Source organism: Pseudoliparis swirei, chromosome 7 (genome assembly GCF_029220125.1).
Source record: "Pseudoliparis swirei isolate HS2019 ecotype Mariana Trench chromosome 7, NWPU_hadal_v1, whole genome shotgun sequence".
Lineage (NCBI taxonomy): Eukaryota > Metazoa > Chordata > Actinopteri > Perciformes > Liparidae > Pseudoliparis > Pseudoliparis swirei.
In genome coordinates, this window is record NC_079394.1 from 18,438,779 (window position 1) to 18,466,750 (window position 27,972).

Genomic DNA, 27,972 nt, shown 5'->3' on the forward strand with positions numbered 1-27,972 from the left:
ATAGTCCTGCCATTTGTTGAAGGCTTTGAATCATTACACGTCATTTAGCTGACGCTTTCATCCAAAGCGACTTACAATCCTGTTACGCTCACACACCGTAGACGCAGCTACAGGGAGACATTCAGTGTCTTGCTCAAGGACACATGGACTAGGGCGGGGATCGAACCTCCAACAACCCTGATTGAAAGACAGACCTGCTACCCACTGACCCACAGTCATACGCTGTGATGTAATTGTACAGCTATTTTCATTAATATATGTAAATATTTAGACACATTTTACACTGTAATTAGTGTTAAGTCTCTTGAACTACAGCACTGCAAACTCTGCAGGGCTAACTTTGGCGCTTATCTTGCCGCTGTGCGTTCTCACCGTCCTGTGACTCAATGCAGCAGACAGTTGTTTCCCTGTGGTAAACACATTCAGCCCGGCCACCCTACGGAGGAAACCCTTTACCCTCTCTCTAAGGCCGAGCCCGCCACCCTACGGAGGAAACCCTTTACCCTCTCTCTAAGGCCGAGCCCGCCACCCTACGGAGGAAACCCTTTACCCTCTCTCTAAGGCCGAGCCCGCCACCCTACGGAGGAAACCCTTTACCCTCTCTCTAAGGCCGAGCCCGCCACCCTACGGAGGAAACCCTTTACCCTCTCTCTAAGGCCGAGCCCGCCACCCTACGGAGGAAACCCTTTACCCTCTCTCTAAGGCCGAGCCCGTCACCCTACGGAGGAAACCCTTTACCCTCTCTCTAAGGCCGAGCCCGCCACCCTACGGAGGAAACCCTTTACCCTCTCTCTAAGGCCGAGCCCGCCACCCTACAGAGGAAACCCTTTAACCTCTCTAAGGCCGAGCCCGCCACCCTACAGAGGAAACCCTTTAACCTCTCTCTAAGGCCGAGCCCGCCACCCTACGGAGGAAACCCTTTACCCTCTCTCTAAGGCCGAGCCCGCCACCCTACAGAGGAAACCCTTTAACCTCTCTCTAAGGCCGAGCCCGCCACCCTACGGAGGAAACCCTTTACCCTCTCTAAGGCCGAGCCCGCCACCCTACAGAGGAAACCCTTTAACCTCTCTCTAAGGCCGAGCCCGCCACCCTACAGAGGAAACCCTTTAACCTCTCTCTAAGGCCGAGCCCGCCACCCTACGGAGGAAACCCTTTACCCTCTCTCTAAGGCCGAGCCCACCACCCTACAGAGGAAACTCTTTACCCTCTCTCTCAGGCCGAGCCCGCCACCCTACGGAGGAAACCCTTTACCCTCTCTCTCAGGCCGAGCCCGCCACCCTACGGAGGAAACCCTTTACCCTCTCTCTCAGGCCGAGCCCGCCACCCTACGGAGGAAAGCCTTTACCCTCTCTCTAAGGCCGAGCCCGCCACCCTACGGAGGAAAGCCTTTACCCTCTCTCTAAGGCCGAGCCCGCCACCCTACGGAGGAAACCCTTTACCCTCTCTCTAAGGCCCGCCCGCCACCCTACGGAGGAAACCCTTTACCCTCTCTCTAAGGCCGAGCCCGCCACCCTACGGAGGAAACTCTTTATCCTCTCTCTAAGGCCGAGCCCGCCACCCTACGGAGGAAACCCTTTACCCTCTCTCTAAGGCCGAGCCCGCCACCCTACGGAGGAAACCCTTTACCCTCTCTCTAAGGCCGAGCCCGCCACCCTACGGAGGAAACTCATTTAGTCCGTTTGTATCCGCGACCTCGTTCTTTCGAAGGCTATCCCCCAGGAGAAAAGCATCATTGGTCAGTTCCGGGTCAGTTCATTATCAGAGTCACTTCCAAGGCCGCCAGCCAGAGCCTTCACAGCTAACGACCTCATATGTCTGACCCGGCAGGGGAAACTTAGTTTTTCCTCCCCTGCAAAGGCGGCGGCCGGTCGATCCTGACATTGCTGGCTAATGTCCGCTCTCCGCGCCGCACATTGTAATCCAGCAGGTCCTCATCTACTCCCACATTCTGTCCTTTCTTTCTTATTTTCTGTCAACAAAAACAAAATGCGGTGACGACATATGAGATGTCTCCACGCGGACGCAGCTCGGAATCTCCAGCTCTAGCCTACTATCTGAACACGACCATGAAACTGGGCACGTGTTAACAGTGGCTAACGTTGGCTCACTAGCTCTTCGGCGCACTGCCTTCTACACAATCCCACCAATGGAGTCGAGGGTTGCGATGTGCCGATACTTTACAATGTGAGAACACGATGCACCGTCGTCTGCACACGACGACAACCACCTTCATTCTGGACACACACTCCGAACACTTCCTCTCTTATCCTTTCGTTTTCCCTTCCATGATAAAAGCCCCGACACATAACCTTTGACCCCGAACACTGCTTCTGTTTCCGTACACTCATGGCGGCTCACAATAACACTGAGTTTTCTTCTCAACTCTTGATGTGATCTGCGAGTTACGGTTAGAGACCGAAGACATGCACAGCAATCAGCACACACATAAAGTTTGAGTATTTACTGTTGAGGTCATTATCAACAGACACGTTCACCCGCCAGCTTGTTGACCATTTCCAGGGCAACCAACTGAAGCTCCTGTCAATCAAGACTCAGACGTGTGCTTCAGCTCAGAGGAGTCATGTGACGGTCAGCATCTCCTCAGTTGTCCCCTTAACAGAAGTAAGTTATGTGTCCGTGAAGCAGTACGTTGATGGTTAATTGAGGAATTTAAAGAGTCCTGTAGGACCAGTTTCTGAGAGTCAGATTTACGCGTGTTACACCACATGTTAGTGGTGTGATTTTGCAATGTGTGCAGTTTTATCATCTGAAATCCACGAGATGATGGGAAAGGCTCCACAGTGGGATTATTCTGAGTACCTCGGTGCAAAGAAAATAGTTATTATAACACTAGTAGCCTATTAGCGTTTAGGCATTTTAGTCATGGCGAGCTAAACATTTAAAATCCTGCCTGGTATAAAGGCTCCTGCACTTCATGTGTGTTTTGGTGTGTGAGAGACAGGAATGTATCGCCTCCTTTGTGGGAAGAAGTCAGTTTGGCTTACAAGCTAAATTGTCTTGGTTTCCCTGGCAACTGAGCAACATAACCCCCCCCCCCCACACACACACACACACACACACCTTCTGCCTGCCCAGCCAGCCTTAACCACTGGTAGATATAACTGGGGATGTTGTGTCTGCTCTCCTGGGTGTCTGGATATTTGCCTTCAGCTAGAGGACATGGCTGGCAGACGCCGTGACGGAGTCGAGCGAGACGCAGAGGACACAGACAAGCTTCTTTACACAGGTTTTATTTGTACTTCGTTCATCTTTCAGCCTTTTGGGAATTTGCATCTACTCATGTTTAACCTTCTGTCTGCCCTCACAGATATCAACAAGAGCAGCAATGGGCCTGGACTGGACTCTCCCCCCAAACGGGACGCCTGTGACCTTCTCCTCGATGCTATTGATGCTCAGCTCGGTCAGCTGCAGGTCTGTGGTCTTCATTCAGTCCGTCTGCTTGTCTGCATCTGTAATCTGTAATAGAAATGTCTCAAGTAGTAAGTGTGATTAATGTATTTAGGTCCAGCCCCAAAAATGTCAGACGATTTCCAGAGAGCACGGTCGCAAAGATGCAGGTAATTTATGTCATAACACATCATTTTATAATTTTCTTTTCCTTTTCGGGTGATAATCTGCGTTTTGATTTTGTTCCTAGCTCTTCTCATTTGGAGTCAATCCCTGAGCAAAGACACAGGGTTTGGGAGTACAGCTCAAACCAATGACACTCCCATGTCTTGTCTTGATTTGATACACACTTCAGAAATGGACCAAACATCAGGTAATATTTCAATATCTGTATTATTACACGGAAAGCGGTTATTTCTAATTTTTCTCAAGCCAAATTATTCCAAAAAGGTTGGCTTTTTTTTAGGCTACCGATAGGAAAATCACACATCCCATTGTCGTCATAACTATACTATGACATTTTTAGGGCATATTGTACTATAGTATATTACACTATACTTAACTATTCATTTTTGTGGAACATGCTTTAATATGATATTTTGCAAGACATATTCCATTGTATAGCAATTTCTTTATTTCATACCACTATGACTTTTTAATTAATTAAAAAGGTACAACTTTAGGGCATCTTTATGACAAGGTATTGATGAGTAAGTGACATTTAGGTATTTGGCACATGATGGAAAAGTTTACACAAAACCCAAATAAATTTCCAACTCACCTTCCCATTAATCAGTCAATACCACATTAATATTCCTGAGGGATGCTATTGTCCGGCAGGCTTCACTTCGATAAGCTCTGGTTTGTATGGAAGTGTTACCTCTCTCCATCTCACCTCTTCTCTTCAGAAAGGAGCTCAGGTTTCCGAAATGGTCCTGAAACTCATAAAGAAGCTAAACATAAATTAGCTGGAAGAACAACAGACACAGAGGAACGCGTGACTCAGAGGGAACAGGTCATGTGGAGGCTCAAGAGGCTGCTGGGAGACGCATGCAACGAGGGAAGCATGGCTGGAGGAAGCCAGCCTCCTTCAGACAGCATCTGCACCGAGGACTTTGTCAGACGCTTCAGAGACGAGATGATCGAATTGACTTCGCCATCGAGCAATGTGCAGCAACTGGACCAAGAGGAATCGACCGGGAGGACAGTGAGATCCGACTGGGGCAATTGCCAGAGTGAACAAAGAGAACCCAGTGCTCTTAAAGTCAGAACGTTAAGAACAGCAGGAACAGCAACGGCCGGGAAAAGCAGTGAAGACAAAGAGACTGATCACTATCGCCAAAGAAAGGAACTGGAGAAACGTCTTGATGACAGCGATGGAGTGAATACATCATGGAGGGAGAACAGCGGAGCTGGAGAGAGGTCCAACTCACCACAGCGGCGTGGTGACGATGGCAGCAGTGAGTACTCTCTTCACAAACTGTATTTCTCGGGCCCGGGGGGTTACATCTAACTCAAATCTAATGGGCATAACGTGTTGAAATGTATTGAGGCCATTTATTACCCTCAGGGGATGAGCCCTTTGAACACATTTCTGTCTTTATCCCCAAGAATCATACAATGAGTATTGTTTGTATCAGCACTTTTGCATTGTGGGTGATGGTTTACGTTGCAGCCTCCGCAGCACACCACCTTGCCCCTAGAGGTGTGATGATTCGATCTAAAGAGCTTGACTCGAGTGCCAATCTCTCAAATCGTAACCCTGGTGGTAAAATGCGTTCATAAAAATGGGAACATAACCTTGTTGAATAAGTTTCACTATTCAAATTTGAGGTGCTTAGCAGGTCGCACACACAGATTACGCTGCGCCCTCAATCAAAGTCTGGCTAATCCTCTCGGCTATTCACCCACTCAATTTTCTTGGCTGCCAAAAAATATCAGATCCCGACTCCAGATGCACTAAAAAAAATCGTAACCATCCAAATCTGCTCCTACCCATGTGCTAAATGATGAATCCCACTTTATCATAATGGCATGTGGCCTGTTTATTATTCGCATATTATTGTGTTGCGTACAAATACCCTGGTACAAGCCCAAGATTTGAAGAGATGCCAAGAAAATGTGTAATCTCTAAATGTCACGAAACTATTCCTCTCTTTGTTTACACAGGCCAGATGTCCTCTCAGGACAATGTACACACCAGGAGTCCGTCGAAAGCGTTGCGCAACAAGAGAGACACCTCGAGGTAATTCACGTGCAAGAACATTTAAAAACATGCTGATCGCGTTGCTCTTCTCTTCCACGTTTACAAATGGTCACGTTGCGCCTTGTTCTGACGAGCACACTGTGCTTGTTTGTGCGTCACAGACTTGTGTGTTCTTTGGGTGATGAGAAGGACACAGAAGAGGAACTGACTCAGTGGAGCCGCTCCGAGAGAGCGTCGGAGAAGATGCCGTCTGACTGGGCCAAGATGAAACGGCGGCTCTCGACAATCAGACAAGTGCGAATGAATCTTCAGTCGTCTTTAGGACAATTTGAGAAATGTTTTACGCCGATTGTATAAATGATCCTGTGTGTGAGACGTCACTTTATTTGTGTGTCTGGTTCAGAAATGTGAGAAAGAGGAGATGACGCTACAGAGGAAGAAGACGCAGATAAAAGATGTTGAGCTCTCCCTCTCTCAACTTCAACAGAGAAGAAAGGTAAAGCGGGGCGTCTTATTTATTCAAAGTGGTGCATCAGAACACTGCACACAGAAGTCTCACTCGTCCTCACAGTTGTTTTTGGTATATGTCCCAGCATGCCTTGCAGGAATTAAAGCAACTGACTGGAGAGACATCAAAGATGGAGAAGGAGAAGAGAACTCTGAGAGACAGCAGAGCAGAGCAGGAATCTATTAGGTATAAAAACAAACTCCAACTAACTGCGGTGACGTCTCACCGCGTCTACACGACTACGTGCCGTGTAAAGATGGTGATGACATCATGAATGTGTTCTAGCTGCCAGCTGAACGAGCTGCAAAGGCAGAGAGACTCCTGTATCCTCGAGGTAAGAGACACGGGCACAGACCGGCTCTAAGTGACAGTCACATGTTTAATGAGTCAGCACTTTTAGGAGCACACATGTTTGATCCTCCAGCACGGTGCCGGCATGTCAGCGCTGGAGAGGAAGGAGCTGGAACGACAGCTGGACGATGCCAAAGCAGAGCTGTTCGCTGAGCAGCGCCGTGCACGAGAGAAACTCGAGTCCATACAAGAGGTATTGTGTGAAGGCCTATTTATAACTAGAATGACAAGAATGACAAACCAAGATCAAAATACAGTATATTTCATGTAATTGTGTTCACACCGTAAACAGACACATATTTAGAGTATAAAAAAATACAACATCCAAAATTATAACTACAACATTATTTGTGTTTGGATTTCAGAGTTTTATTTGGAGTTGAGGAAATAACAATAAAAAATGTCGGTCAACTTTTGGGTCTGCACGGTCACCTCACAGCAGGAGGAACGTTTTAGTTGAGCTGTTTTCTTATTGGTTGAGTGAAACTATAGGAAGAAGGGATTTGTTTTGGTGAGAGAAACAGATACGCCTCCTTGTATGTGTTGATGTGTGAGCAGAGGCTGGAGGAGACTCACGAGGAGCTCCAGAGAGTCACAGAGGAAGAGCGCTCGCTGAGGAGCAGGTGTGCTTCCCTGGAAGAAAAACAAAAGCAGAAAAAGGAACAGATCCAGGTGGCGCCTCATTATTATACTCTACTTTAAAAAAAAAAAAACTATCTGCTACTTAAACAGCACACTATCAACATTTTAGTTCATTGATTATTGTGTACTATGCTTGCTGTTGTTTCCATAAGTTTTTCTCTCAGGCAGTAGAGTTTCAGGTTGGCAACCTGCAGGGGGAACTGGAAGAATGCAAGATCAGAGTGGGAACTCAGGACAAGATGCTGGCCCAAAAGGAGCTCCAGATGCTCGATCTGCATCAGCATCGTGGGGCCTTACAAGCAGAGAGGGACGACCTGAGGGCGGAGCTACGGCACATTACAACACAGCACTGCAGCGCACTGAAAGAGGCCCACGAGAAAGCCCACGGGATGACGGTACGTGCTGTTTCTATCAGCTTACGCGACATGTTTTTTGTTTTGAGGCATTGAGCGGGGCTTCCTTTTTTATTTTATTCAGGAGGCAGCATTGAAGCAGCAACAGAAACATTTGGCTTTGGCTCACGAGCAGCACGTCCAAAAGGTGACAAACATGTCTGCAAACTAAAAGATCGATTCTTCAAATGACACAACCATAGTTTGATGATGCAGCTGGCTGCTGTGCACTCAGGTGAGTAAGGAGACTAAAGAGGAGAAGGAAAACACGTTGAAAGAACACGCTCTGTTTTTCACACGACACATTGAGTCCTTACAGAGTTCCATTCAGGTCAGTGAGTTTCCCTGAAAAACAAATCCTCTCTCACACAATCTTCATGTAAACTGTTGAGTTGTATCCAAAGTGTTGGTGTCACTGGTGGTACTAAAACCTTTGGTATTTTCACAATACACATGCAGTCAGTAAGAAAAGTGTTTCATGCGATACCTAAAGCTAAGAGAAGAAGAGGCAAAGGAGCTGAGGGCTTCTCTGGAGCAGCAGCAGCAGCGTGACGAGCAGCTGCAAATAAAAGCTCTGGAAACGGTACTCTAATAATCCGCTTCCTAAAATGCTCAATATCTGTCCACACGATTGCATTTCATGCACAGTCTGCGTCCCTTTAGGTGCACAACGCGATAGAGGAGGAGAGGAAGAAGTGGGAGGCCGAAAAGGTGAAAGCATTGCAGGTGCATTGTGGGATACTAGAAGAGCGGAATAGAAAGAGTCTGGAAGGCATCAGGAGTGAGACGCAGCGAGAGAAGAGTAAAGTGGTGGAGCTCAAAACTGTGAGATGAATCACAACGAGACCATCTTTAGTAAATCAGAAACGCAGCCTGCTTCTATTCGGATTTCATTCTCTTTTTATGATTTTGTTTTCAAGAGGGTGCAAGACATGGAGAGTGAACGCTGTGCGCAGCAGAGAGCGCAGGAGTCTTTGCTGGCTGTTCTTTGCAAATCACTTAAAGAGGAGCACCGGGCGGAGTTGCAGACGTCGCAGAGACAGATGGCACAGGTGCAAGAGGAAACCGGAGAAAGCAATCACCTGCAGGCAAACAGAGAGACGTGGTGGCGTAGGATCTGTGACATGGTGTGTGTGTGGTCTGTGGCCACAGGAGCGTCAGAGGGCAGTGCTGCGCCTCGAGCAGGCTGCTCAGGTGGCAGAGAAGGAGGCTGACGAGCTCCACATGGCGCTGGAAGAAAGCCAGCGCAGCCATAAGCAGACCACAGCTGAGCTGGAGCAGCAGCTCGGGCACTGGGCCCAGGAGCTGGGAGCAGAGTGCCACCATCTACAGCTCCTCGAGCAGCAGACCGGAGCCACGCCCAGTGATGCGCGCCCGGCTCACAGGTGTGAACCCCGCTCGGGGCGACATACACGACCAGTCAAAAGTTCGGGGTCACTTAGAAATGTCCTTATTTTTCAAAGAAAAGCAGTTGTTTTTTTAATGAAGCTATTAAATTAATCAGAAATACACTCTTTACATTGTTAGTGTTAAATTACTATTCTAGGTGGACTCGCTGGTTTTTAATGAAATATTTACAACTAGAACGGGCACTCGGTAGAGCGCAAACCTTCGCCGCAGTACACAAATATTACACATCGCAGGATAGGGAATTGAATTCTAAACATTTTGAATCTACTTACATGCCAATTGTATAAGAATTGACCGCGTTATGATTAAAAAAACAGCACATTTCGGAAGGTCGTTGACCCCCCTGGCCTTTGACCCCAAAGCGCTAACAAAGGTAATGCCGTCATTATGACATGTCGTATATCACAAGATTGGGCATTGAATTATGAACATGTTGGCATTAGTTGCATGCCAATTGGATAAAAATGGTCCCCGGATAATAACCAATCATCCCACCGAATTTCATGCGATTCGGTTTAATACTTTTTGAGTTATGCGAATAACACACACACACACACACACACACAAATAAATAAATACACAGCGATCAAAACATAACCTTCCGCAGAATGCGAAGGTAAAGATGTATAGAGGCCCATTTCTATCACTCCAGTGCTATCATGGTACATTGTGTTTTATAATCGCCTTAGAAGACTAATGCAGGGTTATAAAACCCTTGAAAACACTTTTTATGTTAGCACAGCTGAAAACAGTTATGCAGGTGAGAGAAGCGATACAACTGGCCTTCCTTTGAGCTTGAAGTTTGAAGAACAAAATTAATATTTCAATTTTTTTTATTTCTAATCTTGTCAATGTCTTGACTATATTTTCTATTCATTTTGCAACTCATTTGATAAATAAAAGTCTGAAGAAATTGTCTGACCCCAAACTTGTGAAGGGTCGTGTACCTATCTGGGCTCGAAGGAGGTGGGTATGTGCGTCGACAACATGATGTGCTTGTAACTGGCGCCTTCCCTTTTATTTCCCCCTGAAGGGTTATTTGGGAGTTTTTCCTGGTCCTATGTGAGGTTTTGGGGCAGGGATGTCTATGTGTACAGATTGTAAAGCACTCCGAGACAAATTTGTAATTTGTGAAATTGGGCTATACAAATAAACTGAATTGAATTGAATCGTGCAGTCCCACAGCAGCTGAGGCTCTGACACACCTGAGGACGCTGCGAGAGCAGCTGAAGCACTCGGTCAACCGTCTGCAGCAGGAGCTCGACTCACAGAAGGAAACCACGGAGCAGTTGAGAAAAGACAAGGTGTAGTTTCCTGTGCCTGGTGTTTGCAAATACAGCACCTCACACGTACCCGTTAAGACGAGTCCATTTCTACAGGAGCGAGAGCTGAGCATCCAGAGGCGGCAGCTGAGGATGGACAGAGACCACGCCTTGGATTCTCTCAAGGAGCGGCTCATTCTGGTATGAACTAGCAGACTGTCGATCCACACAGACGACAGAAAACCCAGCGCAAGATGAAGCAACGTCTTCTGCAGGAGCACGTGGAGGAGTTGAGCCGTCTGAAGCGGCCTCCCGCGTGTGACGGTGGAGCGCTGGCGGGAGGGGCGGCAGCATCTCTTCGGACGCAGCTGAAGGCCAAAGACCTGGATCTCAGGCAGGTTCAGAGCAGCATGGCTCAGTTTGAGGAAGAGTTGACTGCTGAATTAGAGAGGTACCGCTCAAAGAAACAGAATCAAGTCAAAATAAAAGTGTTTGAGTGGAAGGAAGTGATTTCTAGACCACTTGGAACCGTGAATCAGGTTTGGGGATGTACGGCTCAATCCCCGCCCGAGTCGATGTGTCCTTAAAGCTGGATCGCTCCCTGCAGCTGTGTCCTCTCGGTGTATGAATGTTACATGATTGTAGGTCGTTTGGATGAAAGCGTCAGCTCAATGAAATGTTATGTGAAGGTTTGCGCCTCGCTCAAAAATGGCCCCGAATCCAAAATCACTTCATAATGCAGAAACAAAATAGAAATGCAATGCAAATTAAAAAGCAAAAGATATTCTGCTGTTCTGTATTTCAGTTTTACTCTAACTTTACATCCCACAGGTGCAGGACACAGATGTTAAGGGGCAGGTAACTGGTTTCTAATGACATACTAACCAGCGGTCTGACAAGAGCATGATCTCACACCATAGATGTCAAACTAACTGTTCGTGAAACCGTGACCGTCTACATGTGATGTTACTTCTAAACAACTAACAACTTTTCAAATGCAGATTTGTTTGTTTTCCAGAAACCCATCAAAGCCCCTCGAGGATGAAGGAGAGATGAGGCTCGGTGCGGAGGTGAACGCTTCACTGTTCCGCTGTGGCCGTGAGCACCACGCGCTCACTGTGACCCGCTCAGACAAGATTCAGGATTATTGAACAGAGAAATGTGTCTTTTCCATTTCAGGAAGCTCCGAGATGCGTTCGCTCTCCTTCCCTCCACGTCGTGGACTCTGCTGCCCCCCGCTGCCCGCCAGACGTGTCTTCATTGAAGCTTCTCCGTTACCTGCAGAGCAGAGTCAAGCAGCTGCGTGTGGAAAACCAGGAAAACAACTGGAGCCCGTCGCCTTTAAAAGCAATCGCTTCAGATCGGTCAGGATCCTATCTGACCACAGGGAGTGCATTGTTTGAATAAGCACTGGCGGCATTTCCAGTGGGACAAACTGCAGACATGAGGAGTTGATGCACGCTGAAGTATTTCATTTTGTATGAATGGAACTCCATGGTCAAAATAAATCTACAAATACTTCTTGACAAGGAGGAAGAAGCACAGTTCACGTGGCATCATTATTAAAATGTAAATATTATTTCTGTCCTTGCATATTATAATACATAAAAAAAATACTGGTGTCTCCTTTATAGATGGGTCAAGGTCAAGACGTGGCTGGGATTCACATCATAAGTTAAGAAACCTTACTGTGTGTGTGTGTGTGTGTGTTGCACACACCAGTAATAAATTGTAATGCATTTCAAGCAATTTTTTGTTGCTACATAAATGAATGATTTACTGTTACATGTGCTTAAGATTGCAGATTAACACGCAGGTCAGAGGGACCAATGCCATAACTGAAGCTCTGGTCTCTAGTTTCTGTGTTGAAGCCGTCACGTTTTTATGGCCGAATGACAATGAACTCTGAATGATGAACCGACATGTCACTGACGGTCATGTGACGTCCGTCAGCCTCGTTAAACTGGTCTGTGCAGGAATCTTTAGTTCAATCTGAAATGTTACTAGATGATGAATTTTAAAATAAATATGTTTGTATAGATTTCTGGTAAGCCAACGCAAAAATGATGGAGTTTGATTTCAATTAATTAACTTTGTGAAAGTGTAATCTTATTGTGAAATAATCTATAATCTACTCTATAAATCAAGATGGTTTACCTATAATGGCAGTAATTTTCAATTTGTTCGCCGTGCTTTGGGTCACAAGACGTTTCAGAAAGCTGTTGAAAAGGAAGATGAAGTTCTAGTGCCGTGTATTAAACTACTTTCCTGTTTAAGTCAACATCATCGTCAGTCTTTCAGCGCTCGCTCTAACTGAACTGATGAAAACAATCCTCAATAAAGACAAAGATATGATTCGACTTGACCCTAAAGGGGATATTGGACCGAGTTAATCTATTTAATTTAGTTTGACACATTGGAGCCTGCTGCATTCTCTAACCTTGTAGTTCATCGATTCCATTCTTACTGGGTGAATTGTTTTCAATATATATGCGTGTATGTTCCCTTGTGTCATCCCACTGGGACTCCCACTCTTCCTGATCTGTATCGAATGATGAACGCATCGGTTCACTCCATAAGAAAATTGAGCTCACTAAAATCCAGCGAAGTGTCATGAACAACGTAAACACAAATAAAAAACCGTAACACTGGCAGGTTGCAATTGTAATATGAAAATACAATCAAATCAAAAGGTGCATTTCCATGACTTCTTAACACATATCATAAAAGCTCAAAGATGGCCTACTTGCCACGGAAGGTAAACCTTCGACCACAACAAGCACAACAGCAAGCAGGACGTCCTGCCGTGAGCGCGGCACACAGGAGCAACAGTCGTGTCCCGTTGACGACGCCCACAAGCTCAACAGAAACATCGTACAAAACTCAGATGCTGCACACTGATGTTGAACAAAGAACTTCATATTTACAGCACATCAGTGTCGTTGGCCGGGCTTTGGAAAAATAAGATCTCATTTCTAAGGGCATGGTACATTCTGTAAAATGGTATAAAATTGGTTTTCTAAGACAGTCTGTAGAACTCGTCAAGGTCTTGAGATCTCGACAGTCGTCTTAAGAGTTTTACATGAATAAAGCGGATTAATTAGGTCAACATTTTTGTCACACGTTACATATAGTTGAATGAGATAATGGTGAAAATAAAAAAAATTAACTGAGTGACAGAAGCAGAAAATGTGTTTCACAAACGGTCCAAAACAGCACACTATTCATGGAAAGCCAACTTCACCTGCCAAACTGAGTCTTTTGTGCAACTACATTTCAAGTCTGTGACTTTGGCATGGCGGTTCAAGTCATCACCATTACATTTCCATGTCCTCCTCACCAGAGCTGTGGGCCACCGGAAAGTTGTAGACAGAATATTGTGAGTCTGCAGGTGAACTGGAGCGGGTGAGGGGACTGGGCGGGGCGGGCGATGGGCATGGAGTCGGGGGTTGCCGGGATACCGTCTGTTGTTTGCGTTGTTTCTGTGACGAGCCCTTTCGCTTGCGACATAAGGGATCGTCCGGGGGACGCCACAACACCAACTCCATACAGGAATGGCTCCTAAAGGGGTGAGGAAGAAGAAGGTGAGATGAAAATAACCACGCAGGAGAAAATATGTCGCGGGCTCATCGAGAAACGGCGGAACACGAGTCATCGAATTCAAGTTACTTCATGACACATTGAGCGTTCCTAGAACTAAATTAGAGGAACATACACAGACTGGGCCACTGTGTGCGGCAGGATGTTGCTGATGCCGCGCTGGAGACCCTCTTTCAAACTGTCAGAGATCACCAACACCGGCCGCCTCGGGGCGGGCTCTAAATCCAGATCTTCATCCTCATCGTCATCCTCCAGTGTTATTCTGTGATAAAGAAATGAAAAAGGTACAGGATGTGCTGATGGATACAATACAAGCCCAAAAGCCACCAACACCACCGCATGGCAGAACTAACCCACTGTGGCTGGCATAAATAAGGAGAGCTGCAACATGTAAAAGGTGAATGCAATTGAAAACATTTGTCTCCTCAGTATATATTTCTATAGGGGTACGTGATGCGATATATTAATTACCAGAACAATATCATATCATTAACTTGATATTGGTGAGTGATGTTAATTGCTTAGGTGTTAACAATCATTCATCAAGTATTTCTTTAAAACAAAATCCTAAAGTAACATTTTTATTTATCAAACACTTAAGATTTTTTTTAACTGTTTTTGATCAATTTCAAACTATCATTCATTTAGACATTCGAACCGTGACCCACTCAAAATAATATTCGTCACACACAAATATGTCATAATCACACATATATACATGGAATCAAAGTTACACTGACACACCCTTAAAGGATATGCATAGCTAATTGTCGGTGGGATTTTTGGGCATTTGAGGTAAAATTCTAACAAGCAATCACATACATAGATGGCCTTTTTGTTTTTACACACTGCATGTTGCTGACCTGTCTTCAATCTCCTGCAGCTTCCTCTGAGCGGCCTCTATCTCCATGCAGGAGCTCTCGACCTCAGGGCAAGGGACAGCAGTGGACGGCTGGAGCAAAATGGAGTTCTGAGATGCCGGACGGGGCTGCGGAGGTGCAGGCACAGCAGGCCGGCCGTGAGCTGGAGGCCAGTCATGACGGGTGCTCGCGTTGGAGGTCTCTGCGATGTCCACTTCTGCCTGGAACATTAACCTCCTCCTTTTAGCGTGGCATCCCCTGAGAAAACATCAAGATCACAACCATCATATGAGATGAAACATGGTCAGATGTTAAGTACGACTGGACTTCCTGTGCATCTCTCACTTACTCATCTTCAACTCTCCTCCTGTGCTTCCGAAGAGATCTCGTCTCCCAGCTGCTGCGGAAGAGAGGGACGGATATGTCAAAACACGAGATACAATATGCCAAGTTGAGACTGAAATTATATTTAAAGTGTTGCTATTGTATTTCTGACTGTTGCACGAGGGGGGTTTACAATCCCCATGTCATCTGCTACATACTTGTTAGACTGAGTTGCTCTCTGTAGGTGACCAGACGTGCTTGGAGATCCGAGGTCAAATTCAGGATGGCTTGTGGGGCCTGAAAACGAATACATGGCCGGCACTAACCCCAGTTCACTGCTGGTGGGAGCGGGGTGATGCATGGCGATCAGACATGTAACCGATCTGGAAGTATGGACCTCAATCAGGTGAGCTGAAACCTAACGTCACATGAAGCACAACAAGTTAGTTACACATCTGTTTACACGAGGGCTGGCTGGTTGTCTAGATGGCTAGCTTACATGGCCACCATTGCATGAAACGGTTACCTTCGAACGCCACACTGACCGTTAACACAACGGGCCCAGCGGCAGCTGCATGCATTGGCTGTATAACAACTTTGAATAAGTGCAGCAGACTTATGACGTGATAGCGTGAACACACACACCTGTGCTGCCCTGCCCCTTCGGGTTGTTGTTGTGGCTGTTTAGCGTTAGCGAGTCTCAGTTCACGTGGCTTTCCTTTGGACTAATCCCTTTAGCACACGGCAACGGCACGCGCGAGTCTGACTAACGTCAACACCAGCGGCATTAAAGAGCCTGTGTTGCGAATGGCGTCAATGGCGGGCTCAACTGACGCTGGCTATAGTCTAAAAAAAGTCAGTTACCCGTCGCACCAGAAGAGTAGTCAAGGCTCTAGAAAGTGCGTACGTTACGTCAGGTGCATTGTGGGAATTGTTGTTTGGGTTCCTGAAGACAAACGACTTGGCGACAACAAAGTTTCTGTTGAACACTCGGTCAGATGCAGAATATAAGTGAACACAGGTTAAGGTTGTTGGAGTAACATTAGCACCAGTTGTTGCTACTTGGGCTAACGTTAGTTAAAAGCTCGGCTTTCATTCCGAGTCGAAAAAAGAAAAAATGTGTGAAGCAAGATAGACACCTGCCTTTTGCTTCGTATGCTCCTATCATCAAAGAGTATATAAGAGGAACAAGAAAGTTACCCCCACCTCTTGTTTTATGACCCAGGCAAAAGCGCGTGGACCCTAAGGTTTTTTTCTTCGCTTTTGGTCTCAAATGAAATGACTAATCATGTGACCGTGACATCCTGGTAGCTGTTGTTTTGTCACACAGACCTGGCAACCCTGACTCAGCTCTACTTCGTCACACTGGAGTCACTCTCTGAGGAGGTAAGACGGAGCTGTTTAGGGAAACATGATACATGTTTCCAATCTAATGCGATACAACTATAGTTACGATCTAATGTTTACCCAACATCGCTAGACGTATGTGTTGTATTGTAATTATGTTTAGATATTGTCTGACATCTCTGTAGGCTACGTGCCTTTCTCAAATACGTGAAAAATGTAATTCTAAGAAGTTTCTTGATCCCTCAATGTTACAGTAGCCTATGTGTTTTTACTTTAACCTTTGAGGCGAATATATTTATTTCCACTGTTTCTGTTCTCAAATAGGTTGCTCAGAATGCTGTCTTTAGTCATTATTGCAGGCCTTCTGGCGTTTGCCTCAGGTAAACCATGTGGTAAGTTTCTATTTTAACTTTTTAAATCCTGTTGTCAGCAATCATTAAACGCACAGACTTCCCGCATCTGCTCGGACCCTGGAAATAACCCAGTTTACACATTTACTGACTCGCTGGTTTCGACATACACTGAGTTGGCAATTTCCAACTTCATGTCTTTGAATGGACTTTGAAAAGTTGTGCGATTGTCAAATAATAGAGAACATTGTCATCTCTCTTTTCTCGTCTCAGAGAGACTTTAAGATATTTGGAACCTAAACAGCCTTCTTCTCATCCTTCACAGTCTTTGTTTCTTCTTGCGACTGCTTATACTGTAGTTCTGGTTTTGCAATGATCCACAAGTCTGTGTTGATGTCAGCAAGGAAGTTTCTAAATAAATGTTTTTTATGCCACTGGTCCAAAATTCTGAGTCACGTTTTTTCTTGTAATATTCCAATCCAGATACCGAAGGATCCAATCGTGAGTTGTCCCTCTCACTCAATAAGAATCTCCTTCGCTCTCTGGAAACACAAGAAGGACTCCCCAATCCCAGTGTCCACTTAGCTTTACGGCTTTCTGATTATCACAACCTCGCCAAGGAGAGTGCATACCTGAACAGACTGAAGAGTGAATTGCACAATGACATTCAAAGGTATTTTTAAAATCTGTGTGTTCACTGAACTGATATTTTTCCGTTGTGTTCTCACCTGAATCCGAATGTCCTGTGTCTTTCTCAGCTCTATCTCTAACAGCCAGTCAGTTGTTGGCCTCTTAGCGCTTTACACTCTGGCTCTGAAGTCCTCCTGCTATGACCTCAACACAGTCACTTTCACAGTCAGTGAGAAGAGTGAGACGCTGCTCACACACCTAAAGGAGCAGATGGAAGACGAAAAAGAGCATATTGCATGTGAGTTTTCCTTTGACCTTTTGGAGAGCAAAGGTTTCCCATATAAACTGTTCACCATCCTGTTTTAAGGTGTCCTAAAACAATAAGTTTAATGTTTATTTAGGGTGGTTGTTCTAAAAGGAGATCCAGGAAAATTTATGTGTAAAAATATAAAATATCAACAAACAGAAAATCCTGTTTGGAAAATCTGAGGCTGAGTTGGTTACTTTTCCTAATCTTTAAATTCAATTTACGTTATTGGAAAACATTGTCAATACATCTTATTTTCATAATTGCAGTACTTCAGCTTCATTGTCTTATTTTGTCTAACACTTCTGTAGAGCCATTTTCTATGTCAGTTTTGATGGGATTAGTCAAAAGAGCAACTTTCAACTAAATTCCCCCAAACTGAAATAGAAGTCCTGTTTTTATATAATATGGTTTATTTTGTCTCTGCTCTCCTTTGTGCAGTCAGCCAACGCCCTTTGACCAACTATTACCAGTACTCTCTGGGAATGCTTGCCCTTTGCACGAGCGGCCTCAGGGTCAACAACCATGTCAGCAACAAGCTCATCAAGGCTGTAGAACACGATCACTTCAACCATGCAGACTCTGAGAGTATAGGTGAGTGTTACCTGCCTGCATGCTTTTTCTAGCTGTTAAAGTAAATATCAAATAGATGATGTGCAGGCAGGAATTCATCCCAATTCTCATGATAAAATGTGTCAATAGATGGTGGAGTGAAATATTATGAAAGATAAAACAAGGGTGTTTAGTTACTTTACATGTAGTGTTATTTTTTAACCGGTATAATTCCATAAAGTTTCCTGAGATTTATTTTTCCAGTAGGTCACCTCACAGAAAATTGACAGAATAAAGGTTTGTGGTGGGAAAGTGTTATTGCTTTAGCCTCCGTTCTGTTAACACCACCTAAATGTGTTCCCGTGATAGGAATCCATGGTTGGTCACAACCAAGATTACTTTTTAGTTTTTGAGTGCTCTCTGTTAAACTCTCACTATATCTGTGAAATACACATGTGCTGTCCTACTCTCTGGGCCTAGATACCATCGCCATGGCTGGATTGGCGCTCCAGTGTTTGAAGGAATCAGGTTCTCATGTGCAGAACGCTGCTGAGCTCAACACAGCCCTCGGCAAGATCAAGCAGAAGCTCTTGGCCTCTCGTGGTACCGACGGGCATATAGGCAACGAGTTCAGCACAGGCCTCGCAGTGCAAGTAAGAATATTTGTCCTCATGTTTGGTTCGGCTTCCTTTGATTCTTTCGCGACACGATACGTGACAGAACAAAATCTCTGCAGCTTTAACATTCTCATTTGTTGTGTTTAAGGCCTTAATAGCAATGGGCAGCCATGTTGCAGAGTGCGCCGCCTCAATGGAGGCCATGAGGACCGGTGCCAGAAGCAACACATACAACAACCCCATGGCCATCTCCCAGATCCTTCCAGCTCTCCAGCAGAAATCATACATGGCAGTTAAAAGCAAGCAGTGCCTCAATGAGGACGGTACGTGCAGCATGGCGTCTACTCCCCGTGGTTACCGTGATTTCAGATTGTGTCTGTATTTTACCCCCATTTGTGTCATGGTGGTCTTACAGACACGCTGGTGCTGGAGCCCATAGATCCTGTGGTGGTTTTAGCGCGTGAGTCCAAGGTGACTGTGATGGTGGAGGTGGTGGCATCCAGCGGGGCAGCTGCGATTTACTCTGTGGATGCACCATTGGGTAGCTCTCTGTTGGATGCCCTTGCACTTCTCAAGGGCAAACATGTTGGCTTCACGTGAGTTCATATATGTACCTTTGTGCCTTTCAGTTTTCTTTTGTTGCTCTTTTCAAAAGCCCGGTATGATTGCCTACATTTAGGAATACTTGATGCTGTTTGGCAGGTTTGAGAAGGAGTCCAGCCTGTGGGGACCCTTCTTAAGTATGGTCAACGGAGAGCAGGCCAGACAGAGCGACCGCAGATACTGGCACCTCTCCTCTGATGGCACTGCACTCAGTCAGGGTGAGCACACACACACGCACATGCATGCACACACACACACACAGACACACACACACAATGCATTTCTTTAATCCACTGATTCAATTTCACTTTGGTATTTAAAACAAATGTTTTTTCCCCCCTAGGTGTCAATGATTTCAGGATTGAGTCTGCTCAAAAGATAACCATAAAAAACACGAGCTACTAGTGAGTCGGTGCTAATGCAACAGTGGCTGAAGATCAAAGGCATTTCAATCAGGACTTTTTTTTCTATTTGATGTTTTAACCAGTGATTCTACTTAATTGGTTTCACAGGATTTTTGCATTTCAAGGTTTGAAGCTTGAATAAAAGGGTAATTTAGAACTAATTGAACTCGCATTGCTGGGAATATTCCAAGTTTAGTCTGTCAATTATAAAGCCGTTTCCTAATGAATGTGTGCGTGTGTTTGATTGTGCTTATATAAACAAATAAAAAAATGTGTAATGGATTTTTAAATGAAGAGTTTCTGTAGGTTTGTGTTTTGTTACACACACATTATTAAATGATTGCAATTTGGGTGTAATTCGATTTTTAGTGTAGACCTTTACCTTTTTAACCCTTGTGTTGCCTTCGGGTCATTTTGACCGTTCATGTGTATATGTTTTGTGTTCTTTTCGAATATACAAACAAACATAAATAAAGTACCTCAAACTTGAAAACAATAATAATTCTAATAATTTTTTATTTTTTTTTATATTTTGGGACCTCAAGGGTAAATATGTCAAAAAATATAAATAAAAATATAAGGTAAATTTAATTATTGATCATGGTCAATCAACACAAGGGTTAATATAGATTATGAATAGTAGGCTACTAGTTCATGAATATATAACAGTAATTTGAGACAAAATAGCACCAATTGAAATCCACACACAACTATAAAATGTGTTTTATATACACTACCGTTCAAAAGTTTGGGATCACTTAGAAATGTCCTTATTTTTCAAAGAAAAACATTGTTTTTTTTAATGAAGATAACATTAAATCAATCAGAAATACACTCTATACATTGTTAATGTGGTAAATGACTATTCTAGGTGGAAACGTCTGGTTTCTAATGAAATATCTCCATAGGTGTATAGAGGCCCATTTCCATCAACGATCACTCCAGTGTTCTAATGGTACATTGTGTTTGCTAATCGCCTTAGAAGACTAATGGATGATTTGAAAACCCTTGTGCAATTATGTTAGCACAGCTGAAAACAGTTATGCTGGAGATATAAGCTATACAACTGGCCTTCCTTTGAGCTAGTTGATTATCTGGAGCATCACATTTGTGGGTTCGATAACTCAAAATGGCCAGAAAAAAAGAACTTTCATGTGAAACTCGCCAGTCTATTGTTGTTCTTAGAAATGAAGACTATTCCATGCGAGAAATTGCAAAGAAACTGAAAATGTCCTCCAGCGGTGTGTACTACTCCCTTCAGAGAACAGCACAAACGGGCTCTAACCAGAGCAGAAAGAGAAGTGGAGGCCCTGGTGCACAACTCAGCAAGAAGACAAGTACATTAGAGTCTCTAGTTTGGGAAATAGACGCCTCACAGGTCCTCAACTGGCAGCTTCTTTAAATGGTACCCGCAAAACGCCAGTGTCAACGTCGACAGTGAAGAGGCGACTCGGGATGCTGGCCTTCTAGGCAGAGTGGCAAAGAAAAGCCATATCTGAGACTGGCCAATAAAAAGAAAAGATTGGTATGGGCAAAAGAACACAGGCATTGGACAGAGGAAGATTGGAAAAGGTGTTATGGACAGATGAATCCAAGTTTGAGGTGTTTGGATCACACAGAAGAACATTTGTGAGACGAGAACAGGTGAAAAGATGCTGGAAGAGTGCCTGACACCATCTGTCAAGCATGGTGGAGGTAATGTGATGGTCTGGGGCTGCTTTGGTGCTGGTAAAGTGGGAGATTTGTACCAGGTAAAAGGGATTTTAAATAAGGAAGGCTATCACTCCATTTTGCAACGCCATGCCATACCCTGTGGGAAGTGCTTGATTGGAGCCAATTTCCTCCTCCAACAGGACAATGACCCAAAGCACACCTCCACATTGTGCAAGAACTATTTATGGAAGAAGCAGGCAGCTGGTATGCTGTCTGTAATGGAGTGGCCAGCACAGTCACCAGATCTCAACCCCATTGAGCTGTTGTGGGAGCAGCTTGACCGTATGGTCCGCAAGAAGTGCCCATCAAGCCAATCCAACTTGTGGCAGGTGCTTCAGGAAGCGTGGGGTGACATTTCAACAGATTACCTCAACAAATTAACAGCTAGAATGCCAAAGGTCTGCAATGCTGTAATTGCTGCAAAAGGAGCATTCTTTGACGAAAGCAAAGTTTGAAGAAAAAAATTAATACTTCAAATACAAATCATTATTTCTAACCTTGTCAATGTCTTGACTATATTTTCTATACATTTTGCAACTCATTTGATAAATAAAAGTGTGAGTTTTCATGGAAAACACGAAATTGTCTGGGTGATCCCAAACTTTTGAACGGTAGTGTATATATATAAACAAACTAACATTGTAGGTCGAATAAAGTTTGAAGGCTGAGCACAAGTATTTCCGGGTTACAAGGAACGTCGTAATACTTGTATTTCACGTTTACATACACACAACGCAGTCTTATTTTTATTATCTGTACGCTTCAGTCGTGAGTCTTGTGCCACCAACTTTCTCCTGAAACCAGCTGGTTAAGGTTTGTCAAAATGCGTTTCTTGCAAAAATCCGGAACTCTGCACCGGAAGTAGTTTCTGTTGTTACCGTTTGTCGCATTTGGACACATTTCTTATTAAATAAACGGACCTGAGCATCTAATGTGAGAAACGATAGCACGAGCTCTGTGGGACTAAATTCGTCAATATATCGGCGTACATTGGGATAGTTGGTAAACAGCACATTTAACCGTAAATCGATTATCACAAACTGGTGTTAGCGCACAAATACACCAAGGAGAGGAGGAGCCGCCATCGGTAATGTAAAGGCTCAACTATTCACGACCACACACTGGGTACACGCACCACGTGGTGTTTGTGTCCGTCATGATGTCTGCCGTCTGTCGATGCGGTCTGCTCGGCCGTGTCTCTAAATTACACGCGACACAGGTCCTGAGGTGTGGGTACAATGTGCCTCCACCACAGAGGAGGACGCCCGACATCCGCCTCCGAGTTGCAAACACCGCCTTCACGCAGACGACCAACATAAGCACCGTGAGCATGGCGAACACGTCAAGCATGCGCAGTGTTTCTGGTTCGAGGTGCCTGTCGAGTTCAACTGAGAAGGGAGCAACTCGAGTGAAGAGGGTTTCCATCGAGGGCAACATTGGTAAACAATAAGCAGTGACGTCACACGAACACTATTTCATAATAAGACCTTCTTTTGTCCCAAGCTAACGGTGTGGTCTCCTGTTTCACTTCCTCTCGCATATCAGCTGTGGGAAAGTCGACCTTTGCTAGACTCATGCAGTCAGCTTGTCCTGACTGGGAGGTGGTGGCAGAACCAGTCAGCCAGTGGCAGAACATTGAGAATGGGACTCTGCAGGTGTGTGTGTGTGTGTGTGCACACACTAACTGACCTCAACATCTTTTGCCCAAACAAGAATCAATGGAAGCCAAGCTGACCGTCCCCCCTCGTGTCTTTGACAGGGGCCGGACGCGTCCCCCCAGACGACAGTCAGCAACCTGCTGCAGATGATGTACCAGGACCCTCAGCGCTGGTCCTACACATTCCAGACGTTTTCCTGCATGAGCCGCCTGAGAACGCAGCTGCAGCCTCCTCCGGCTCACCTGCTCAGCTCAGAGGGAACACCTGTCCAGGTGTATGAGCGCTCCATCTACAGTGACAGGTGTTTGTTATTATCTTCTAAAAGGGACCATGTACAGTTAAAACATAAATGTCACCATTTGATGCATTGTACCAGATTGTAGCTTCAGCTAAGTTGCATCTGTAGTCCCCTGACAGACCATAACCAACACAAAACAATAACAAACAGTACAGGATAAGATGCACTACAACAGTATATGTGTGTAAACAATAGGACCGGTCAGTGGAACTAGATTTGAGAAGACCTGTGAGACCTGTAATCTATTCTATATGATGCTCAGCATACAATGGCCGTGTGTATCTTATACACTTACTACGTATTCCCCTTTATTCGTTCTGCTTGAACTAAACTTGATTGTCTCCCGTCAGGTACATCTTTGCCCTGAACATGTTTGAGCTGGGTTGTATCAACTCGACAGAGTGGGCAGTCTACCAGGACTGGCACTCCCTCCTGGTGGAGCAGTTTGGACACCAGGTGGAGCTGGAGGGCATCATATACCTCCGGGCTCCACCAAAGGTAGGAACACAAGAGATTTAATCCTGTGGGAGGAAAAAGAACAGTATCACATCCCATTTTCATTTTATCGTAATTGTTAGCATTTTATTATTGTTACTGATGCTTCTATTTGTATTGTTACCCTAACATAATATAATAAAATGACATAGTTGACATTTAATCTATTTCAACTTGGAAAAAAGACACAAACTTTTCTTTGTTGTTTAACAGAAATGCATGGAGCGTCTGAAGCACCGGGGAAGGGCAGAGGAGAAAGGAGTGGAACTGGACTATCTGGATAAGCTGCATGTTCAGCATGAGAGGTGGCTTGTTGAGAAGAGCACCGAGTGAGTCCTAATGTTTGTTGTCCTCTTCAGACTGATTTTTTTATATTTTCTGTGACCACTGAAAAAAATCACATCTGGTCTTTTGAAGTGTAAAGTCACTTTTTTGTTGCAATTACGAAGGCGAGAGGACCATGTTAGAGTTATTCTTGTAAAAAAAAATATGATACACTTAAAATTGGTATTATGGTTCTGACTTGTAAAGGATTCGACCAGAATCTTGTCTGAAAACTAAATAAATTCCCCCAAATCACCAACACTAGTGGTACGAGCACTGTATTACAGGATGCTCTCCCTGTTGGTCCATGGCCATGCGGAAGGTCTCTCCTCGCAGCTGTTTGCTGCTCCGCCGTGAACAGATGACAGGCAGCAGTGTGTGGTCTGAGCTGGTCCACTCTCTTTTTCAGATTACACTTTGAGAAGCTGAAACGAATACCTGTGTTGCAACTGGACGCCTCTGTGGAGTTTCAAAGTGACCCAGAGGTGCAGGAGGAAATGATAAGAAAGGTATGTTTATTTATTGCACTAATAATAGCTGCCACCAGGTTAAACCACACAAGGGCCTCGGCCGAATGTTTTGATCATATTTCATATCCTCACAGTCTTTGATCCAGGAGTCTCGTGTCTCTGATCCATCGTGATCCTAAAATATCTTCTCCTTCACAGATAAAAGACTTCTTCAAAGCTTTGTGAGAAGACGGCTACCATCTCCAGTGGGAAATTGATAAGACCAGTACAAATAACTACACATTTATTGAGGGATGGGAATATAATGTAGTATCAAAGGACTCTTTTTGATAGGTAGTCGGACCACGCTGTACATGAAGCATGGATTTCGTTTCTTTCTGTCTACAAATGTCTTACCTCAAAAGAAAATGAATGTTGAATTGTTTTCTGCTTTTGTTATTTGTATCTTATTGGAGTTAAAAGTTAGTGGTTATACTGTTTTACTTGAAATCAAAACTAAGTCTAAGCCGTCACTTCTACGATCATTTGGAAACGGTTTACTGAGCATCGGACAGTTTTAGTGTCAGTTACTGTTTTACAAATAATTAGTTGTGTGTTATCAAATACAAACCCATTCTTATTGTTTTGATGTGATGTATTGTCCCTTTTATCAATTAAATGACTTCTTTTATTCCTAGTTCCTGTGTGTGAAGCTGTACTTGTTACTAAGCCGTAAGGTGCTGAGGGCTGTACAGCTGCATGTAAAGTGTCATTTGTGAATGGATCGTGACATTTCAAGAGGATTCTGCCCCTGAATGGATATAAAAGGACAATGACCTTGGCTAAATGTTTCCTTTTCTCCCCCTCCGGTGTGCTCTGGTGATCAGAGAGGCTGTTCAGATGCCGGGAGTGGTCAGGGGTCATCAAAGGGCAGCTGTCCACTATAAAGGGGCCTGTCTGGAGCTTCGTCTGCACATAGCATCCTTTCAGCCGGAGAGCAGTTGGAGGAAGGAAGAAGTTCTTTGCCTCTCATTATTGTCAGAGTAGATTTTGAGAGTTTCACTTAAAATGGAAACCAGAGTCCTGACCGTTTTCTGCACATTCCTCGTCTGTTCTTTCGGAGCTGTTTTCTCCACACAGGACCACAGATACCTCAAAGACCTCCGGTCCACTTTAGCATTCAGAAGTCTCTCATTCAATCAGCGCAGCAGATATCCTCTATACATGATGCAGCTGTACCATTCCTTCAGGACCGCCGATTTCTCACCATCAATTGCTGGCAACGCCGCTACAATGCAAGGCCACAACTCGTCAGCGCACAGTTCTGACTCCGTCCTAAGTCTGATGGCCAAAGGTGAGTAAGCAGTTTAATTTTCAGTTTCCCCCCCCCAATGATTATCTGCATCACTGTGTTTACAGCACGTTATATATATATATATATATATCTGTTAGTTTCTCCTCAATGTACTCTGTTCTCCAGCAGCTCTTTGGTTGGTGCATTATCTGTTATCAGACCCTCCCTTTTTTTACAACCCAGCAAGTGTCACAATGCTTTTTCGACTTTAACGGCTTTCTCTGTTTTATGTGAGAGGGTGTGTATATTAGCCCTCAGACGTTCTCGCACAGGGGGGTTCAATACACATCCTGTTCTGTTCACCCTCCCACTCCAGTGTTTTGACATTTGTCCAGGGGTCTGTTTTGCCCAGAAACCCCTCGACTGCTGTCTGTGACTCTTGAGTTCTCATTTACATGTTGTGTCTCCTTTTTAGATTGCCATCAGGTGGGTGAAAGATGGACCGTCATGTTTGACATGTCATCCATCTCCACTGGTGAGCTTATCCAGCTGGCAGAACTTCGGCTCCGACTACCTGCTTTCTCGGCCTCTAAGCGTGCCACTGTGGATTTATATCACTCCAGAAAGCGGCGGTGTGACCCGGACAGCACATCGTGCCCGGATGAGCAACTTTTCCTGGGGAGTTTTCCCACATCAGCCAGCAGCACAAAGGAAGGTTGGAAGGTTTTTAATGTGACCGCTCTGTTAAAATACTGGCTGTACCAGGGAGGAGTGTCTAGCCAAGAGGCCTCAGGAGAACCTGAGGTGGACCACGGGAGCGGTTCTGGGGACGGAGGTGAGGCCGCTGACCAGTCTCTCTTCAAGAGTTTGGGAATGCGGCAAATAAAAACACACCATCCGACCACAAACAGGGTCATGATGGTGATCTTCTCCAAACACAACCTGCCCCGGGAAGGCCACATGGCGTACAGCCTCATCCACACTGTGGAGAACTCCAAGTACGTGACGACGGACAGAGCCAGCAGTGACGGTCAAAGTCGTCGTCACAAAAGGAACCGAGTAGAGAGGATGAGGATGGCGGCGGGAGCGGCGCCCACTGCGGCGGCCGTGGCAGCAGCGGAGCCGTCCCTCGGGTCTCGGTGTCAGAAGGTGGACATGTGGGTGGACTTTGAACACATCGGCTGGGACGAGTGGATTGTGCACCCGAAGCGCTACAATGCATTTCGCTGTGAGGGCGAGTGTCCGACACCTCTGGATGAGTCCTTCTACCCGACCAACCACGCATACATGCAGGTGAGATGGCCACTTGATTTGGACTTCCTCATTCAACTCTTTAGGATCTGAGATACTATTAGTTTGTTTAGTCGCTGGTTTACTGTCTTCACGCTGGCAGTAGCTGTGGGGGCGTGGCTTGTAAATGGCCAGTTCCAGTCCAGGGGGGCCAGAGGACTGATAGCTAGAGAGGTGTGAGTTCACCTCCTGGTCGAGTTGCCCTTGAGCAAGGCATTGAACTAAAGCGCTCTCGAAAAGTATTTTCTCTTTGTATTTATGTGAACTCCTCGTATCTTTCAGAGCCTCTTGCAACATCACCACCCAGAGAGAGCCTCCTGCCCGTCCTGTGTGCCGACGCGCCTCAGCCCGCTCTCAATGCTGTACTACGAGAACGAGGACCTGGCCCTGCGGCATCACGAGGAGATGGTTGTTGAAGAGTGCGGATGTCACTGAAGGCAGCACATCACGGAATGATGTCATCTTGAACTTTAATTGTCGACTGTCTTCTGTCTCACGACAAATAATATAAAGTGGCTGTTAAGTTTAAATGACAATATATATTTCATCCATACTGGGTGGTACACAATAGTCAATATCTTTAGTATGAAAGCCCTGTTTTGCAAATGTTTTATGTTATATCTATTTATACTTTATAATGTATATTTTGTTCATAAATTATCAAAGCATGTATTAAAA

General features: G+C 45.0%; 6 protein-coding genes across 9 annotated transcripts; 5 read left to right on the forward strand and 1 right to left on the reverse strand.

The window, feature by feature from the left end:
- The first annotated feature begins 6,061 nt into the window (after window positions 1–6,061).
- LOC130196896 (centrosome-associated protein CEP250-like) lies at window positions 6,062–7,974 on the forward strand. The gene is made up of 8 exons (XM_056419301.1): window positions 6,062–6,110; window positions 6,208–6,308; window positions 6,408–6,456; window positions 6,547–6,666; window positions 7,032–7,145; window positions 7,268–7,510; window positions 7,593–7,655; window positions 7,743–7,974. Exons 2-8 carry the CDS (start codon window positions 6,253–6,255, stop codon window positions 7,854–7,856), a joined length of 759 nt encoding a protein of 252 aa, XP_056275276.1. The 5' UTR covers window positions 6,062–6,110; window positions 6,208–6,252; the 3' UTR covers window positions 7,857–7,974.
- LOC130196892 (trichohyalin-like) lies at window positions 7,707–12,460 on the forward strand. The gene is made up of 10 exons (XM_056419295.1): window positions 7,707–7,838; window positions 7,967–8,090; window positions 8,171–8,332; window positions 8,428–8,559; window positions 8,660–8,892; window positions 10,095–10,221; window positions 10,297–10,380; window positions 10,455–10,630; window positions 11,198–11,249; window positions 11,359–12,460. Exons 2-10 carry the CDS (start codon window positions 7,986–7,988, stop codon window positions 11,584–11,586), a joined length of 1,299 nt encoding a protein of 432 aa, XP_056275270.1. The 5' UTR covers window positions 7,707–7,838; window positions 7,967–7,985; the 3' UTR covers window positions 11,587–12,460.
- Window positions 12,461–12,825: 365 nt separating this feature from the next.
- On the reverse strand, window positions 12,826–16,242 carry ccdc117 (coiled-coil domain containing 117). 4 transcript variants are annotated; one of them, XM_056419299.1, is made up of 6 exons: window positions 16,170–16,242; window positions 15,182–15,381; window positions 14,989–15,039; window positions 14,643–14,897; window positions 13,895–14,041; window positions 12,826–13,740 (listed from the first exon to the last, which is right to left on the reverse strand). In XM_056419299.1, exons 2-6 carry the CDS (start codon window positions 15,322–15,324, stop codon window positions 13,497–13,499), a joined length of 840 nt encoding a protein of 279 aa, XP_056275274.1. In that variant the 5' UTR covers window positions 15,325–15,381; window positions 16,170–16,242; the 3' UTR covers window positions 12,826–13,496. The 4 variants fall into 4 exon arrangements, with proteins under 4 accessions (XP_056275274.1, XP_056275273.1, XP_056275275.1 ...); XM_056419298.1 differs by lacking the exon at window positions 16,170–16,242 and adding an exon at window positions 15,609–16,160; XM_056419300.1 differs by lacking the exon at window positions 16,170–16,242 and adding an exon at window positions 15,490–16,160 and having other exon boundaries at window positions 14,989–15,036.
- Window positions 16,243–16,260: 18 nt separating this feature from the next.
- Window positions 16,261–20,063, forward strand: tcn2 (transcobalamin II). Its single transcript, XM_056419296.1, has 10 exons — window positions 16,261–16,349; window positions 16,635–16,702; window positions 17,144–17,333; window positions 17,419–17,588; window positions 18,039–18,191; window positions 18,630–18,802; window positions 18,915–19,089; window positions 19,182–19,362; window positions 19,469–19,587; window positions 19,713–20,063. Exons 2-10 carry the CDS (start codon window positions 16,645–16,647, stop codon window positions 19,772–19,774), a joined length of 1,281 nt encoding a protein of 426 aa, XP_056275271.1. The 5' UTR covers window positions 16,261–16,349; window positions 16,635–16,644; the 3' UTR covers window positions 19,775–20,063.
- Window positions 20,064–22,320: 2,257 nt separating this feature from the next.
- Window positions 22,321–25,407, forward strand: LOC130196487 (deoxycytidine kinase 2-like). The gene is made up of 7 exons (XM_056418677.1): window positions 22,321–22,925; window positions 23,032–23,141; window positions 23,246–23,445; window positions 23,793–23,940; window positions 24,151–24,266; window positions 24,671–24,770; window positions 24,930–25,407. Exons 1-7 carry the CDS (start codon window positions 22,643–22,645, stop codon window positions 24,954–24,956), a joined length of 984 nt encoding a protein of 327 aa, XP_056274652.1. The 5' UTR covers window positions 22,321–22,642; the 3' UTR covers window positions 24,957–25,407.
- A 102-nt stretch (window positions 25,408–25,509) lies between these two features.
- Window positions 25,510–27,948, forward strand: spaw (southpaw). Its single transcript, XM_056418676.1, has 3 exons — window positions 25,510–26,064; window positions 26,480–27,297; window positions 27,577–27,948. The coding sequence occupies exons 1-3, from the start codon at window positions 25,779–25,781 to the stop codon at window positions 27,727–27,729; spliced, it is 1,257 nt and encodes a 418-aa protein (XP_056274651.1). The 5' UTR covers window positions 25,510–25,778; the 3' UTR covers window positions 27,730–27,948.
- The last annotated feature ends 24 nt before the right edge of the window (window positions 27,949–27,972 follow it).